The 19,077-nt window shown below is 44.2% G+C and overlaps 1 protein-coding gene across 4 annotated transcripts in view; it reads left to right on the top strand.

Annotated features, from left to right (window-relative positions):
* The window catches only part of LOC110500698 (RAS guanyl-releasing protein 2), a 65,355-nt gene extending 50,755 nt beyond the window's left edge, over positions 1 to 14,600 (top strand). For all 4 annotated transcript variants that reach the window (XM_036958146.1, XM_036958147.1, XM_036958145.1 and 1 more), the window contains 4 exons: positions 7,942 to 7,978; positions 11,378 to 11,536; positions 12,831 to 12,935; positions 13,101 to 14,600. In XM_036958146.1, coding sequence (XP_036814041.1) covers positions 7,942 to 7,978; positions 11,378 to 11,536; positions 12,831 to 12,889 — 255 coding nt within the window. In that variant the 3' untranslated portion in view covers positions 12,890 to 12,935; positions 13,101 to 14,600. The remainder of the gene's footprint in view (positions 1 to 7,941; positions 7,979 to 11,377; positions 11,537 to 12,830; positions 12,936 to 13,100) is intronic.
* The last annotated feature ends 4,477 nt before the right edge of the window (positions 14,601 to 19,077 follow it).

The following is a 19,077-nucleotide window of genomic DNA, read 5'->3' as shown; positions in this document are numbered from 1 at the left end:
TGTTAACTTGGCTTTCGAAGACCTTAGAAAGACAGGGTAGGATAGATATAGGTCTGTAGCAGTTTGGGTCTAGAGTGTCACCCCCTTTGAAGAGGGGGATGACCGTGGCAGCTTTCCAATCTTTGGAAATCTCAGATCTCAGTTGAACAGGCTAGTAATAGGGGTTGCAACAATTTTGGCAGATAATTTTAGGAAGAGAGGTTCCAGATTGTCTAGCCTGGCTGATTTGTAGGGGTCCAGATTTTGCAACTCTTTCAGAACATCAGCTATCTGAATTTGGGTGAAGGAGAAATGGTGGGGGCTTTGGCGGGTTGCTGTGGAGGGTGCCGAGGAGTTGACCGGAGTAGGGGTAGCCAGGTGGAAAGCATGGCCAGCTGTAGAGAAATGCTTATTGAAATTCTCAATTATAGTGGATTTATCGGTGGTGACAGTGTTTCCTAGCCTCAGAGCAGTGGGCAGCTGGGAGGAGGTGCTGTTATTCTCCATGAACTTTACAGTGTCCCAGAACTATTTTGAGTTAGTACTACAGGATGCAAATTTCTGTTTGAAAAAGCTAGCCTTAGCTTTCCTAACTACTTTGTTCCTAACTTCCCTGAAAAGTTGCATATCACGGGGGCTATTCGATGCTAATGCAGAATGCATTAGCATGTGCTGGTCAAGGGCAGACAGGTCTGGAGTGAACCAAGGACTATATCTATTCCTAGTTCTAAAATTTTTGAATGCGGCATGCTTATTTAAGATGGTGGGGAAGGCACTTTCAAAGAATAGCCAGTCATCATCTACTGACGGGATGAGGTCAATGTCATTCCAGGATACACCTACCAGGTCAATTAGAAAGTACTGCTTGCAGAAGTGTTTTAGGGAGCGTTTGACAGTGATGAGGCGTGGTCGTTTGGTTGCAGACCCATTACGGATGCAGACAATGAGGCAGTGATCGCTGAGATCTTGAAAACAGCAGAGGTGTATTTGGAGCGCGAGTTAGTTAGGATGACATGTATGAGGGTGCCCGTGTTTACAGATTTGGAGTTGTACCTGGTAGGTTCATTGGTAATTTGTGTGAGATTGAGGGCATCAAGCTTAGATTGTAGGATGGCCGGGGTGTTAAGCATGTCCCAGTTTAGGTCACCTAGTAGCACGAGCTCAGAAGATAGATGGGGGGGGCAATCAATTCACATATGGTATCGAGGGCACAGCTGGGGGCAGAGGGAGGTCTATAGCAAGCGGCAACAGTGAGAGACTGATTTCTTGAAATGTGAATTTTTAGAAGTAGAAGCTCGAAATGTTTGGGTACAGACTTGGATAGCCTGCAGAGTTCTGTATTACTATCTTTGCAGTAGATTGCAACACCGCCCCCTTTGGCAGTTCTATCTTGGTGGAATTGTTTTTTGTTAACGATGGAGATTTCAGGGTTTTTGGTGGTTTTCCTAAGCCAGGATTCAGACACGACTAAGACATCCGGGTTGGCAGAGTGTGCTAAAGCAGTGAATAAAACAAATTTAGGGAGTAGGCTTCTAATGTTAACATGCATGAAACCAAGGCTTTTACGGTTACAGAAGTCAACAAATGAGAGCACCTGGGGAGTATAGCTAGGCACTGCAGGACCTGGATTAACCTCTACATCACCAGAGGAACAGAGGAGAAGTAGGATACGAGTATGGCTAAAGGCTATACGAACTGGCCGTCTAGCACGTTCAGAACAGAGAGTAAAAGGAGCAGGTTTCTGGGAACGATAGCATAGATTCAAGGCATAGCGTACAGACAAAGGTAAGGTAGGATGTGAGTACATTGGAGGTAAACCTAGGCATTGTGTGATGATGAGAGAGAAAGTCTCTAGAGACGTTTAAACCAGGTGATGTCATTGCATATGTAGGAGGTGGGACAACATGGTTGGTTAAGGCATATTGAGCAGGGCTAGAGGCTCTACAGTGAAATAAGACAATAATCACTAACCAGGACAGTAATGGACAAGGCATATTGATATTAGAGAGAGGCATGCGTAGCCAAGTGAACATATGGGTCCAGTGAGTTGTTGGGCTGATTGGGGACGCGGCGATTCAGACAGTTAGCAGGCCGATGCTAACAGTTAGTAGGCCGGGGCTAAACAAGCTAGCAGTTAGCAGACCGGGGCTGGCAAGCTAGCTGTTTGCAGACCGGGTTAGCAAGCAAGCAGTTAGCAGGGGCTTGCAGTTAGCAGACCGGGGCAGGAAAGCTAGCAGTTAGCAGACCGGGGCAGGCAAGCTGGCAGTTAGCAGATGGGGGTAAGTCTGTTTTTGCCTCTTCGTGCGGTGACGTCGATAGACCAGTCGTGGAATTAGTAGGGTTCCAGGTAGCTCTAGGTAGCTAGCATGCCTAGCAGGTTAGCAGAATGGGCCTTCTTCAGCGGGCGTTGCGCCTGTGGGGCTTGTTGGAATCCTTGGGCAGATTATGTCGGTATTCCAGTCGTAGAGGATCAGCGGGGTTCCGTGTCCTGTACCGGCAGTAGAAGGGGTCTAGATATTGTAGCCCGGGAGTGGGCTTCGGTGGTAGAACAGGAGCCCTGGCCGGGCTAGCTTCAGGCTAATTGGTGCTTGCTCCGGGATGGAAACGTTAGCCAGGAGTGGTCACCCGGGATTGCAGTTAGCTAGTTGCGAAGATCCAGATGAAAATCTTCAGAGTTTGCGGTAGGAATCCGGGGATATGGAGAGAAATAGGTCCGTTATGCTCTGGTTTGAGTCACGTTGTTCGAACTGGTGTGAGCTTTCCGAGCTAGAGGTTAGCTGATGACCGCTAGCAATGGTTTGCTGACTGATAGCTGGTAGGTAGTTAGCTGGCTAGCTTCAGTTGAGGTATTCCAAAGTAAATATAAATACTTTAGAAAAAAAAGCAGATCCACACCACATTGGGTGAGGCGGGTTGCAGGAGAGTATTTAGAAGTTGAGGTTTAGGAAAATATTTTAAAAAGATATGCAAAGAAAAATATGTAAAGAGATATATACAAGGGACAAAGACGATTGACTGCTACGCCATCTTGGTAGTAAATGGTAGTTTGACCATCCATCCTCCCTCTAAAGTACAATGCAGACTCATACAGACCAATTACCACAATGTCTTAAAATAGATGATTTAAATCACAATAGAGAGCCTTGGTCAAAATTGCTAGGATTTTGTATAGATCTCTATTCCTCTACTATTCCCTACTGTCTTCAATGCATTTTTGGATTGATTCAATTGATTGGTGAAAGGGCCGTTTGGACAGAATGTCATTGATGACCATTGATGGCTCTCGAGTGGCACAGCGGTCCAAGGCACTGCATCTCAGTGCTAGAGGCGTCACTACAGACCCTGGTTCGATCCCGGGCTGTATCACAACCGGCCGTGATCGAGAGTCCCATAGGGCGGTGCACAATTGGCCCAGCGCTGTCCGGGTTAGGGAAGGGTTTGGCTGGTGTAGGCCGTCATTGTAAAATAAGAATTTGTTCTCAACTGACTTGCCTAGTTAAATAAAGGTTAAATGAAAAAAAAAAATGAATGGACACGCCCTGTCGCTTGGAGTATACTGACATATTTTTATGAAAGTTCTGGACTGTAACCGCATTTATTATTCTGTATTAATATTGGGTCTGGTCTAGGGGCCATGCCAATTATTTGGAGATACAGCACTGGGATGGTGAGGTAACACAGTAGGCAGGTAATTGGGTCCTTGACAAGCCTGGTTTTTCATGTGCTTGTGTGAGGAGACAGACCGAGTGGTGTCTGAGTTCTTCAGAGGAACTCTCTGTTGCCTCACACATGGCCAGTGAGTCAGCAGAGTGTGTAATGAGAGCCAGTGATGGCTTTATACTGAGGTGACTGGGTGACCGCTCCAACAGGTGCACAGAAAGAGAGAGATGAGCTGCAGCAACATCAACAAACACACACAGCGTCTGACTCATACACACTCTTTCTCTCTCTCAAAAAAAAAGAAAAACACACTTACCCCACCCCCACCACCCCTACCCCCACCCCCACCTTCTACACACACTGATGATTCACACAAGGGATCTAAGTGGAATTTCCAAGCCCTTCTGGGAAAATTTTAATAAAAAATGAAACGGAGGGAGGGAGAAAAGATTAGCTCGGTAACAGTGTGTGGCAGAGCGACAGGGCCACCAGCTACTTCCTGCCTGCCTGCCTGCTTTCCTGTTGGCTGTTGGCTTCGGGTCAAACATAACAATTCAACTTCCCATTTTTCTGCACTGGAAAAAACAAGCCAATCGCCACCGTTATGGAGTGGATCAGACTTCTCTTCACAATCCAACATTGTTTTAATGTCTCTCTGACAACCACCGCTGTAGTCTCATCACATACTTACTGAAGCTTCCTGTGAATGGGTCTTGGTACTCACTGTGTAGTTCAACGCTGGGAGATAGAAGGACAGTGCAATCCCAACTGGCCTCCTCTTCCCTATATTTGACCAGGGCCCATTTGGTATGTAGCCAGGGAGGGAGAGAGTGTTGTTATGCTCTAGGGGCTAGAGATATTGGTTATACAAGGGGTCAGTTGTAAGGATTGGTGTTTAGTTCTCTACAAAGCCATGCCTGTGGATGTGGGATGTAGCCCTTGTTCTTGGTGTCTGACTGATGAGAGGTTTTTATGTCCTGTTGGTCTAGTTTAGGAAAGAAAATGTATACTCTTTGAAGTCATATCTGGTCAGTGTTTTGGTGCCACCGAGGCTTGTTTGTGTTCGTTTGTCGGTCCCTGCTGTATGTGTGTGTGTGTGTGTGTCCTTCCATGTGTGTGTCCGTCCATGTGTGTGTCCGTCCATGTGTGTGTCCGTCCATGTGTGTGTCCGTCCATGTGTGTGTCCGTCCATGTGTGTGTCCGTCCATTTGTGTGTCCTTCCATGTGTGTGTCCGTCCATGTGTGTGTCCGTCCATGTGTGTGTCCGTCCATGTGTGTGTCCGTCCATGTGTGTGTCCTTCCATGTGTGTGTCCGTCCGTGTGTGTGTGTGTGTGTGGGGTCGGGGTATTCTCTGTCCTCAGATCTCTGGTGTGGCTGTGATCTCCTGGACCAGTCTTTCATGCCATTGTTCCCCCGCGGTGGGCTCCTAGTGCCTGCTTGATCTCACTCTCCCACCACCTCCCTTCTCTTCCTCCTCTCTCTTTCTACCTCTAATGCTCATTTTCTCTTTCTCTCTCACACTTCCTATCAGTTGCTCGGTTTCCGTCCAATTGTTGACAGATTTTCATCCGAATGTTTGAAAATCTGCATTTTTGAATGTTTTTTTTTTTACCAGAGAAGTGTTTCCATCAAATTAACTCGGTGCGGATAAAAATAGTGCACATATAATAACTTTTGCGGTTAAATTCCCATGTACCGAAAAAAAAAAAAATACAAGCCATAAATACAGGCTATAATTACAGTGGTTTTCATCGCATTTTCAACTCTAAAATGTTGTGTTATATAGTGAATGTGCCCACTCTGGTCTTGGCACGTGCACTCTAGCCTACAGCTACCGGATACAGTGAGGGTATAGTCTACAGCTAACAGATACAGCGAGGGTATAGCCTACAGCTAACAGATACAGTGAGGGTATAGTCTACAGCTACCAGATACAGTGAGGGTATAGTCTACAGCTACCAGATACAGTGAGGGTATAGTCTACAGCTACCAGATACAGTGAGGGTATAGCCTACAGCTACCGGATACAGTGAGGGTATAGTCTACAGCTACCAGATACAGTGAGTGTACAGCCTACAGCTAACAGATACAGTGAGGGTATAGTCTACAGCTACCAGATACAGTGAGGGTACAGCTACCAGATACAGTGAGGGTACAGCCTACAGCTAACAGATACAGTGAGGGTACAGCTACCAGATACAGTGAGGGTATAGCCTACAGCTAACAGATACAGTGAGGGTACAGCTACCAGATACAGTGAGGGTATAGTCTACAGCTACCAGATACAGTGAGGGTACAGCTACCAGATACAGTGAGGGTATAGTCTACAGCTAACAGATACAGTGAGGGTATAGTCTACAGCTACCAGATACAGTGAGGGTATAGTCTACAGTTACCAGATACAGTGAGGGTATAGTCTACAGTTACCAGATACAGTGAGGGTACAGCCTACAGCTAACAGATATAGTGAGGGTATAGTCTACAGCTACCAGATACAGTGAGGGTATAGTCTACAGCTAACAGATACAGTGAGGGTATAGCTACCAGATACAGTGAGGGTATAGTCTACAGCTACCAGATACAGTGAGGGTATAGTCTACAGCTAACAGATACAGTGAGGGTATAGTCTACAGCTAACAGATACAGTGAGGGTATAGTCTACAGCTAACAGATACAGTGAGGGTATAGTCTACAGCTAACAGATACAGTGAGGGTATAGTCTACAGCTACCAGATACAGTGAGGGTATAGTCTACAGTTACCAGATACAGTGAGGGTATAGTCTACAGCTAACAGATACAGTGAGGGTATAGTCTACAGCTAACAGATACAGTGAGGGTATAGTCTACAGTTACCAGATACAGTGAGGGTATAGTCTACAGCTAACAGATACAGTGAGGGTATAGTCTACAGCTAACAGATACAGTGAGGGTATAGTCTACAGCTAACAGATACAGTGAGGGTATAGTCTACAGCTAACAGATACAGTGAGGGTATAGTCTACAGCTACCAGATACAGTGAGGGTATAGTCTACAGTTACCAGATACAGTGAGGGTATAGTCTACAGCTAACAGATACAGTGAGGGTATAGTCTACAGCTAACAGATACAGTGAGGGTATAGTCTACAGCTACCAGATACAGTGAGGGTATAGTCTACAGTTACCAGATACAGTGAGGGTATAGTCTACAGCTAACAGATACAGTGAGGGTATAGTCTACAGCTAACAGATACAGTGAGGGTACAGCTACCAGATACAGTGAGGGTATAGTCTACAGCTAACAGATACAGTGAGGGTATAGTCTACAGCTAACAGATACAGTGAGGGTATAGCCTACATAATGAGATTATTATGGACAAAAAAAGCTGTTGTCTTTACGACAGCCAATTGATGATCGTGTCACCAGAATAACCTTACTGAGTGGCGCAGCGGTCTAAGGCACTGCATCTCAGTGCTAGTTGCATTACTACAGATCTCGGGCTGTATCACAACCGGCCGTGATCCTGGAGTCCCATAGGGCAGCGCACAATTGGCCCAGCGTCTTAGGGTTATGGGAAGGTTTGGGCTACAGCTACCAGATAGTGAGGGTATAGCCTACAGCTATAAGGGTTATGGGAAGGTTTGGCTGGGGTAGGCCGTCATCGTAAATAAGAGTTTGTTGTTAACTGACTTGCCTAGTTAAATAAAGGTTCAATTAAAATACATTTTAAATAAGACCCCTGATATTAATTATAAAGGAGCATCTAGCTTCAAGCAAGCACTTTCACCATCCTGTAAAGTTCATCGTAACGTATTTCATCTGGAGCCTAATAAACTGCATGCTTGCCTCAGTCGTAGTGGGTTGACCACACAATATCATCGCGTGATTTTGATGTGATGATTATTATATCAATATTTGATTTCCTGCATAATTCATTTTACAGACACAAAAACAGCTCACCTTGTGTAGCGTAATTTGTTTTGTCGACATTTGGAAAGTTTACCGACATGTCTCTCTTTTTTTCCAGCCGTCACTCTCTCTTTCTACCTGTCTCTCTCTCTACCTCTCCCTCTCTCTCTACCTCTCCCTCTCTCTCTACCTCTCCCTCTCTCTCTACCTCTCCCTCTCTCTCTACCTCTCCCTCTCTCTCTCCCCACAACCACCTGCTCCTCCTCTATATTTTTCATCCTCTTCTCTCTCTTTCCTCCTTGTTACTCTGCCTTCATCTGTCATTTCCCCCACCTCCCTCTGTCTCCTTCATGTTCCAAGAATCTCATGAAAAGAAGTGACAAATGACCTCTCTCTCTCTCTCTCTCTCCAGATATGGGGCTTCTACAAACAGGGATACAAGTGTAAAGGTAAGAGTATCAATACATTTATCTAACTTGAATAGTTCAAATAGCTACAACATGTCTATGAAATAAATAGATAAAATCATTCTGCCCCAACATGTCTATGAAATAAATAAATAAAATCATTCTGCCCCAACATGTCTATGAAATAAATAAATAAAATCATTCTGCCCCAACATGTCTATGAAATAAATAGATAAAATCATTCTGCCCCAACATGTCTATGAAATAAATAAATAAAATCATTCTGCCCCAACATGTCTATGAAATAAATAGATAAAATCATTCTGCCCCAACATGTCTATGAAATAAATAGATAAAATCATTCTGCCCCAACATGTCTATGAAATAAATAGATAAAATCATTCTGCCCCAACATGTCTATGAAATAAATAGATAAAATCATTCTGCCCCAACATGTCTATGAAATAAATAAATAAAATCATTCTGCCCCAACATGTCTATGAAATAAATAAATAAAATCATTCTGCCCCAACATGTCTATGAAATAAATAAATAAAATCATTCTGCCCCAACATGTCTATGAAATAAATAAATAAAATCATTCTGCCCCAACATGTCTATGAAATAAATAAATAAAATCATTCTGCCCCAACATGTCTATGAAATAAATAGATAAAATCATTCTGCCCCAACATGTCTATGAAATAAATAGATAAAATCATTCTGCCCCAACATGTCTATGAAATAAATAAATAAAATCATTCTGCCCCAACATGTCTATGAAATAAATAAATAAAATCATTCTGCCCCAACATGTCTATGAAATAAATAAATAAAATCATTCTGCCCCAACATGTCTATGAAATAAATAAATAAAATCATTCTGCCCCAACATGTCTATGAAATAAATAAATAAAATCATTCTGCCCCAACATGTCTATGAAATAAATAAATAAAATCATTCTGCCCCAACATGTCTATGAAATAAATAAATAAAATCATTCTGCCCCAACATGTCTATGAAATAAATAAATAAAATCATTCTGCCCCAACATCTCTATGAAATAAATAAATAAAATAATTCTGCCCCAACATGTCTATGAAATAAATAAATAAAATCATTCTGCCCCAACATGTCTATGAAATACATTTTTTATGAATTCTTCCGCACATGGCGCCATTGAATTACCAATTCCCTTTGTCATCATCGATTGCAAACAATCATCACTCAAACCGAAGGTGGCTTTGAGCTTAATGTCAACGGCATGGAAACCATGGCAAATATAACAGAGTACATGACATTATCTGCTTACAGGGCTCCCTATGTCAACACTTGAACAGAGCACAAAGGATCATCATTAAATGTGTTGTTATTGGGAGATACTGGGATAATGTAAGGTAGTCTGACCATGTGTTGTCATTGGGAGCCCTGAATGAGGATAATGTAAGGTAGTCTGACCATGTGTTGTCATTGGGAGCCCTGAAAGAGGATAATGTAAGGTAGTCTGACCATGTGTTGTCATTGGGAGCCCTGAATGAGGATAATGTAAGGTAGTCTGACCATGTGTTGTCATTGGGAGCCCTGACTGAGGATAATGTAAGGTAGTCTGACCATGTGTTGACATTGGGAGCCCTGAAAGAGGATAATGTAAGGTAGTCTGACCATGTGTTGTCATTGGGAGCCCTGACTGAGGATAATGTAAGGTAGTCTGACCATGTGTTGACATTGGGAGCCCTGAAAGAGGATAATGTAAGGTAGTCTGACCATGTTGTCATTGGGAGCCCTGAATGAGGATAATGTAAGGTGGTCTGACCATGTGTTGTCATTGGGAGCCCTGAGAGAGGATAATGTAAAGTAGTCTGACCATGTGTTGTCATTGGGAGCCCTGAATGAGGATAATGTAAGGTGGTCTGACCATGTGTTGTCATTGGGAGCCCTGAAAGATGATAATGTAAGGTAGTCTGACCATGTGTTGTCATTGGGAGCTCTGAATGAGGATAATGTAAGGTAGTCTGACCATGTGTTGACATTGGGAGCCCTGAATGAGGATAATGTAAGGTAGTCTGACCATGTGTTGACATTGGGATGAGTCACATGGCAGACTTCCATTAGCTCCAACTCGCCTTTAAGCGTACACCTGCACTCTGTCTGTACTACACTCAGTAGACTGTGTCTGTCTCTCAGGTTAGGGTACCAAATGGAACCCTATTCCCTATGTAGTGCACTATTTTTATCCCGAGCACTATGGGCCCTGGTCAAAAGTAGTGCACATCTTAGGGAATAGGGTGCTATTTAGGGTGCTGGGTGTGAGTCCGGTTGTGAGTGTACCAGGCTGCTCTACTCTGCTGTGGGCCTTGTGTGGAATTAAAGGAGAAGTCCCAGCCATTCATTTCCATTACCATCGTTGGCCCCAGTCACCGATTGGGGGAGGCGGTGGCAGCGGATAATTGAAATGAATTGGCGCAGAACAGTAGTGATGAGTGTCTGACTGTGTGTGTGTGTGACAGAGAGAGAGTGTGTGGAGGCTCGATCAGTCTGGATGGTATATGGGAGAGAATACATTTGTTAAAACTAACTTTCGCTGATGCTGACGTTTTACTGAGCGTGTGTGTAAATGAATGAGTATAGGTGTGTGTTAAATGAATGAGTATAGGTGTGTGTTAAATGAATGAGTATAGGTGTGTGTTAAATGAATGAGTATAGGTGTGTGTTAAATGAATGAGTATAGGTGTGTGTTAAATGAATGAGTATAGGTGTGTGTTAAATGAATGAGTATAGGTGTGTGTTAAATTAATGAGTATAGGTGTGTGTAAATGAATGAGTATAGGTGTGTGTAAATGAATGAGTATAGGTGTGTGTAAATGAATGAGTATATGTGTGTGTAAATGAATGAGTATAGGTGTGTGTGTATATCTAGGTATGTGTTTCATTACTCTGAATTTCTCTCACTGACCCCCTGGACATCCCTGCTCCCCCTTTTCTCCCTGCTCCTAGAGGGTCCTTTGTTGTCAGCTGTTGTCAGGGTCTGTTTGGCTGTGTGTGTGTGTGTGTGTATCTGCACTGCGTGTAAGCGCACCTACCTCTCACCACTCACTCTTCCCTCTGCCCCAATGATTCTATTTGCACCCCTCCCTCTCTATCAAACTTTCTCTCTCTCCTTCTCAACGTCGCATACTTCACCCCTTACTCCCCATCTCATCCTGCATTCTTCCCTTGTTCCCTATCCCTATCTTCCTTCTCACCCTTACTCTCTACCTATCCCCTCCTCTTTCTCTGCCCATCTCTCACCCTCTATCTCCTCCTCTTTCTCTGCTCATCTCTCACCCTCTCTTCCTCTCTCACCCTCTCGCTCTTCCTCTTTCTCTCCCTCTCTCACCCTCTCTTCCTCTACCCATCTCTCCCACTCACTCTCTCCGTCTCTCCCTCCCTTCCTCGGACAGCGTGTGGAATTAATTGTCACAAGGCGTGTCGAGGTCGTCTGGCTGTGGAGTGTCGTAAACGGACCAAGAGCATCAGCCATGAGCATGCCCCCTCCCTTCAGGCTCGCTCCTACAGCTTCCCGCCCCTGGCCAACACCCCACCAAGCCTACAGAACACAGGTGAGAGACCCCCTCCAACCCCCAATCTGGTTTCACTAATACAATGGCCATATCTGACCACGATTCTTCAGATTTGGTGTCACTCAAAATCAGGTCCCCCTGGAATGTGCCTGGCACAAATGCCTAGTAAATCAGGTCCAAAATCTCATTTGAAAACGGGACCACCATTAGCATGTAGTTCAAATGAATGATTGGGTCGTTGTTAGTTTTGTTCGAGGATCCCTTTCACTCATTTTACCATGCTCACTATTCAAAGTGTGTGTAATGTTTCTCCCCAAATAGTTGTGACACGCAGACAAAGACATTTGGGGCATTCTTACCAGCCTGTGATTTGCAATGTAAATGTGACACAAATCACAGCAATGTAACGGGCGGAGGAATCATACATCAATCAATCAAATGTATTTATAAAGCTTCTTACATCAGCTGATATATCAAAGTGCTGTACAGAAACCCAGCCTAAAACCCCAAACAGCAAGCAATGCAGATGTAGAAGCACGGTTGCTAGGAAAAACTCCCTAGAAAGGCCAGAACCTAGGAAGAAACATAGAGAGGAACCAGGCTATGAGGGGTGGCCAGTCCTCTTCTGGCTGTGCCGGATGGAGATTATAACAGAACATGGCCAAGATGTTCAAATGTTCATAGATGACCAGCAGGGTCAAATAATAACAATCACAGTGGTTGTCGAGGGTGCAACAAGTCAGCACCTCCCGGAGTAAAATGTCAGTTGGCTTTTCATAGCCGATCATTCAGAGTATCTCTACCGCTCCTGATGTCTCTAGAGAGTTGAAAACAGCATGTCTGGGACAGGTAGCACATCTGGTGAACAGGCCAGGGTTCCATAGCCACAGGCAGAACAGTTGAAACTGGAGCAGCAGCATGGCCAGGTGGACTGGGGACAGCAAGGAGTCATCAAGCTAGGTAGTCCTGAGGAATGGTCATAGGGCTCAGGTCCACAGAGAGAGAGAGAGAGAGAGAGAAAGAAAGAAAGAGAAAGAGAGAGAGAGAATTAGAGAGAGCATACTTAAATTCACACAGGACACCGGATAAGACAGGAGAAGTACTCCAGATATAACAGACTGAATTGAGGCTGTTCTGAGGGCAAGGGGGGAGCGGGGTGCAACTCCGTTCAACAATGCCCTTGTCTAATGGGGAGAGTATGCAATGATGTTCATGGGTGGACGAGACAGTAGACAGTAGTAGCCATGGTCACTGAACTCTTCTGAGTCTGTCTGTGTCTCTTTCTTTCTCTCTCTTTCTCTCTCTCTCCTCTCTTGCTCGCTCTCGCTCTCAGTGATTGTAGAGGAAGATCTCCAGGCAGTGGAGGAAGGTGTGTTTGATGTCCATCTATAACCAGATGATTACCAATAGGCAGGCCTGGCCTGATATGTCCCTTCAGGTAAAATACATTCTGTAGCTACTATAATAGTTCATTTTGGAGGCCTTGGAAGATCACGAGCCAATGACTGAAGTAGCCTAATGTGATTTAAATGAACAATCAATTCACGTATTCAAGTACCGGTAGTCAGATTAATGAATGACTTCTCTTTGATAACTTTCCTAGAAGTCCTACGTACTCTGGCATTCATACAGCCAAACACTGCCAGGAGGAAACAACAGTGGTCGGGAGCCAGAAGCCTGCTGGGGTCTGCTCAGCAGGGTACAACGTTACATAACGCAGATATAAATGTATCATCTAGTACAGATTATGATTGTCTGTCGTGTAAAAGAGGGAATCGTTTCAGCTCTATCCATTCCATTTCTATCTGCAACATTCAGACTGCCATTAGGTAGAACAGATATGATTGTCTGTCGTCTAAAAGAGGGAATCGTTTCAGCTCTATCCATTCCATTTCTATCTGCAACATTCAGACTGCCATTAGGTAGAACAGATATGATTGTCGGTTGTGTAGAAGAGAGAACATTGTCCACTTTATTCAAGACATGTCACTCACACACAGAGCGAGAGAGAGATGCCGCCACATAGTGGAAAAATACTGCAAATGCATACCTTACATTTACTCAAGATTTCAACTCCCCCAATATAAGTGAATTTGTACAAAATGTCTTTCTGTGTTAAATCTATATTTTAAAATCTGCATGTAGGCCCATGTTTTCATATCTCTTACCTAGTTTACTTAACACTGAATATAGAAAATAAAATCACATTGTGTTTAGTGTAATGTTATTACCTTCGAGTCTAAGTGGTATGTTTTAGCTATGCATTTAGCTATATGTTGTTATTATTATGTCTATATTAATAACCTAAACGATGTCTCTCCAAAATATAAGAGGTGCTGTTATTGCCAAAATAGAATCCATAGGCTACATGCCACCTGGACTTCCAACTGCTTTCTCTGGGGAGTGAAGCTTCGCTTTGTCTGAGTAGCTTGTTTCTTTGTAAATGTAATGGGAGAAACTTTAAAACACACGGTGTGTTCGATGTCAGAGATGAAACGTTTCGGCTCCAGAACGACTGCTGCTTTCGTGGATTGGTTATCAAACCGCTATCTAGCACAACAACAGCAACAACTCAAATGGACTGTGGAACGTACATCCTGCATTTGAATAGCATTTGAATGCTGTTGTGTTTTTTGCCCTCCTGTTTACCTGAATATCAATGCTTTTCCTATGGTAATTTGACTGTGGTGTGTATGCACGGTATACTGTTGTAATACTGTTATGTTTCAGTGCATCCACACACGACCTTTCCTCTCAGTAACTTTCAGTGTAGCTTGAAACGGTGAATGTTATATATTGTCCTGAGAATTGACATCTGTTTGAACGTCTATTTTAATACGAGACATGTAAGTCCATTGTCTTATCAAGCATGCTTCAAGGGGATCCACATTTGCCAAAATGTCTGTTAAGTGTATTTTTAATGTCGCATGTATATATATATTTTTTAATGGCAACATGAAATCCTGTAGGCGAGAGACTCTCCTCAACGTATTAGTTTTGGGGTCTGTATCCTCTGAGGGATAGTCCCACAATGTTAGCTGTTTGTGTATCTTTGAATGAAGTTATTCCTCTGGCTTTCATTAATACAGTACAGTATATCCTGCTTCTTTACTTATGTCCAAAACTAAACTGCCAGCCCTACCATGGCAGTTTCTCCTGGACAAGGGGATCATTTGTTACAGTACACAGTCTGTGGACGTGTCTCTGCTGTTTCTCAGTGTTAAATGCAGAATGCATCACTCTGCTATTTGTTTTAAGGAGGATGCACAACATGATAGGACTAATAGCACAGCAACCCAGTGACGTGCCGTGTGTGTTTGTGACTCTTACCGAATCCATTCCCGCCACACATTCCTTGTCTAAAGTTTATATCCGACCCACTTTCCCTGCCATCATGTAGTTGCTTGACGTCCGGTATTGGAATTCTTAACCAGCCGGCCATGCGCTCTGTTATTACCAAAGAAACTAAGGGCTCTATTCAATCCGTATTGCAGAAGTTACAGCGCGATTGAAATTTAAAGGCAATGTTCCCGCGTTAGCCAAGACCGCATTCACCGTAAACGTAGTTTACATTTCTACCCGGCAATCTGTAAAGCTCCAGCTTCTCCCTCATGTGGGTGCTAGCAAGCAGGCAAGGTAGTGCTAGATACCAACATCCAATCAAGTAGGGTATGGAAGCTATAGTGAGCTCTGCTTGGACAATAGCGTTGCGATAGCGCAGAGTGTTTGCATAAAGTTCAGCTTTCCCCAACTTTAGTCCTGCCTTGTTGACGCTCCCTCGCCCATGTTCGCATCGCCCAACAGTCCCCCCCGCACACTTCACTTCCCAACTTTGAAAATGAATGGGGCTCCGTTGTTTCATTGCCCCCCAATTTGTTAAGTGGAAATGCACTATTTGATTCCTCAGCTTCCATCTCGCACATTGATTCATGCAGCTATTTGATCTGACGTTATTGTATTGAATATTTCTGAGTTCTCTCATGTGGGATGAATGGAGAGTTCAGTCTCTTCGTCTCGGTTGCTTTATTGACTGAGCGGGGATGTTTCACTTAATTTCTTAGCTGTGGTGTAATTACATTAGCAGAGTTGTCAAGGACTGTCTGAACTGATGGTCAGACTGTCCTTAGAACGCACACACACCAAGGCCTGTGTTAACGCCTACACTCAACACTAATCAAATGGATTAGGTATATAGTGAACTGATTACATCACAGTGCTCTCGTTGTGATTTTGTCAGACTTTTCACCTTGGTTTCCTCTGTCTGAAGAGAAACCAACACAAGCATATTGGTGGTCATATCTCACATATTTGCCTTTATTCTCAAAATCCCTATTAACAAAATCGCAATTTTATCCAAACACTCAACCCACCCTCATATGCCTACTTCTAACATCCCTGCGTGTGGCCACGGTAACAGTATGATAGGAGTGTAGTCTGGCCCATGATTGATACTTTCCACTCAGCTACGTGAAGGCCCGGCCTGCTCCGTCGTTTAGCTGTGGCCCTGACTGGTATTGATCTCAGTGACGGAAATCGAATAGTTCTGGAGCTAATTACATTGTAATGAAGGCTGCAGGAAATAGCCTCACGTTGTTAGCCAATCTCCATCATCGACCTTGATGTGAAGGAATTCCGTTTGGATCAAAAATGGATGCTCAGATCCTTGAGAAGACTGGTACAGTAGAACAAGCCCTGTTGCTCGTCAGTCTACAATGTTTCAAACCTACGGTGTCCATATTAGGACAGCTTCAGTCTCAGCAGTTGAGTTGAGGATGTCCTAATGTGGACACCGTACAAGCCCTATTTTTATATTCTGGTGTGGAGTGCACTTTAGGGCTGCGATCAATTTAGCTTGCCCGGTACAATGGCTGGATGGAAGGAATGGAATAGTAAGGCACATCTCAAATACTATTTAAATACTGTATGTATTTCACCCAGCTCTGACTCATATGCCATCAGAATAATAGATGCTTATGAAAGAAAAGTACACTGAGTGGACCAACATTAGGGAAACACTTTGTTAATATTGAGTTGCTCCCCCCCCTTGCCCTCAGAACAGCCTCAATTCGTCAGGGCATGGACTCTACAAGGTGTCGAAAGCGTTCCACAAGGATGCTGGCCCATGTTGACTCCAATGCTGTCTGGATGTTCTTTGGGTGGTGGACCATTCTTGATACACACGGGACACTTGAGCTTGAACAACCCAGCAGCGTTGCACTTCTTGACACACTCAAACGGGTGCGCCTGGCACCTACTACCATACCCTGTTCAGAGGCACTTAAATCTTTTGCCTTACCCATTCACACATACACAATCCATGTCTCGAAACATAAAAATCCTTCTCTAACCCGTCTCCTCCCCTTCATCTACACTGATTGAAGTGGTTTTAACAGGTGACAACAATAAGGGATCTTGGACTGACCAGGCGAATCAAGGTGAAAACTAAGTCATGGAAAAATGTTCCTAATGTTTTGTACACTGTGTATATTGATTTGTAGTCTGTTAGTTGACATGGATGTGGATAATCTTGAGTGATTGACAGGGATTTGATTCTATGTAGACTGTGTACATGTGTAAATTATATTGACATTGTTAGAGTGGTAGGATTCTCATGTTCACCATGTTAAAACACATTGACTTAATGTCTACTCAAACAGCTAGAGGAATTAGAAAACATACTCATACATGTACATTTACAGTCACAACACGGGCCCCTAGTGGCACAGACACGTATATGCACCCCCAGCAGTGTTACTAGTACCAGGATAGACCACTTGATGGTGCTGTTGAGCTGTTAAAGGGATAGGCACTCACTCAGGGGCACAGTCATTGGGTAGAAAGAGCATTGCACGTAGAGGAAATGCATAATACATGTTCTGTCATGAGGAAAGGGTAGCATTCCTATAAACACAAGTTAATAAATGTTTTGGATTAATGGAATCAGTCAATTTTTGCACTTAACCCCCCCCCCCCCCCCCCCCCCCCCCCACACACACACACACACACAGGTTTGCTGGGTGTAAAGTCATTAAATATTAAAAGAAAACCAACAGATTTATTTTACTCTGTTATCACTGCTCGGTTATCACTTCTCTCACCCCTCCTCAGTAGTGATGTATGAGTTGGCTGATTGGTTTGGGGAGGGAGAGAGGAGGATCTTGAGTGGCATGGGCTTAATAAGTATGTTCCCACTCTCACTCTATGGGACCTTTAACACCACTGGGATATGGAGTATTTGTTATGCCACACACTTTCCAGATAGAGCCTCAGTCTTTATGATTAGAGAGGGGATCTTTAATTAGTTAACTGTAGCTTCTCATCCTGTCCACATAAAAAAAAAAAGTATTTCTGACAGCATCTTCCTTTTTTTGGTTGGTGAGTACACTCTCACAGACAGACCGTGGTTGGTGAGTACACTCTCACAGACAGACCGTGGTTGGTGAGTACACTCTCACAGACAGATCGTGGTTGGTGAGTACACTCTCACAGACAGACCGTGCTGCAGCCTTAATTGCACGAGACTCATTGCAAAACGTCCCAGTGCTCCTCACTCTAGGGTGCTAGTCTGCTAGAATCCTCATTATAAACTGGGTGGTTGGAGCCCGGAATGCTGATTGGTTGAAAGCCGGGGTATAAGAGACATCATAAAAGGGAATCAGTTAGTAGTATAAAGTGTGTATTTCTAGTATTTGTCTTTCAGCTCCAGAAACCCAGAGGGCCCTAAGACTGTCCTGTCTGATCCCCCCCCCCCCCCCTCCCCAAAACACACACACTCTCATATCTTCATGTCTTCTCATTTAGATATTTTCATTTAACAGAGTTGGTTGGGTTCGAGTTGAGAAAAAAACGTCACTGATACCGCAACGACCGTCAGTGGCCGGCCGGGATTGACACATAATCAATAACACTGCATCGGCTACTGGGACAGGGCGCATATTTAATATCCCTCAAGCTGCAGGATTGGAAGGCGAGGAGGAGGGGCTCGCCGCTCGCTCCTTGCCTGGGCCGTGCATTTGAGTGATGGACCGGCAGATTGGATCTCCCGACCGAGGGATCAGCGATAGCATGCCTCTGACTTATCTAGTTACAGCTCCAGGCTGAGGCGCCGCTGGGCCCGGGCCTGTTGTCAATAGCTACCCGGGAGGAAGATGGGCAAAAAACAAGAGCAGCTTATTCCCTATTTGTTTATGGCTCTGTATGTCCCCGCCGACCCCTCTGTCCCCGCCGACCCCTCTGTCCCCGCCGACCCCTCTGTCCCCTCTGTCTTCTGTGTTTTGTATCTGTGAGTGAGGTTGAGGGGTCTTCGGGCGTGGCCAAACTAGCCCTTTTGATGTCATCCATATCTGTGATTTCAAATGCTTTCTCAATGGGAGTCGTCCGTTAACGGCCAGCGGAGATGACGAGTCCAATATCCGTACAATTTCCATGGGAGAAAAGTTCCGATGAGTTTAACTTTTGACGGTTCGATGGATACGTTAGCCAATTAAAAGAGGAGCATGGACCAAAATGAATCCGTTCTGATTTGGTGTCCGTTCTCCACGGATCAGTCTGGCCAACGCCTTAGGCCTGTACTATACATA

The sequence above is a fragment of the Oncorhynchus mykiss genome, chromosome 21, assembly GCF_013265735.2.
Source record: "Oncorhynchus mykiss isolate Arlee chromosome 21, USDA_OmykA_1.1, whole genome shotgun sequence".
In the NCBI taxonomy this organism is placed as follows: Eukaryota; Metazoa; Chordata; class Actinopteri; order Salmoniformes; family Salmonidae; genus Oncorhynchus; species Oncorhynchus mykiss.
The sequence above is the reverse complement of the archived record's forward strand: the minus strand, read 5'-3'. Positions and strand labels throughout refer to the sequence as shown.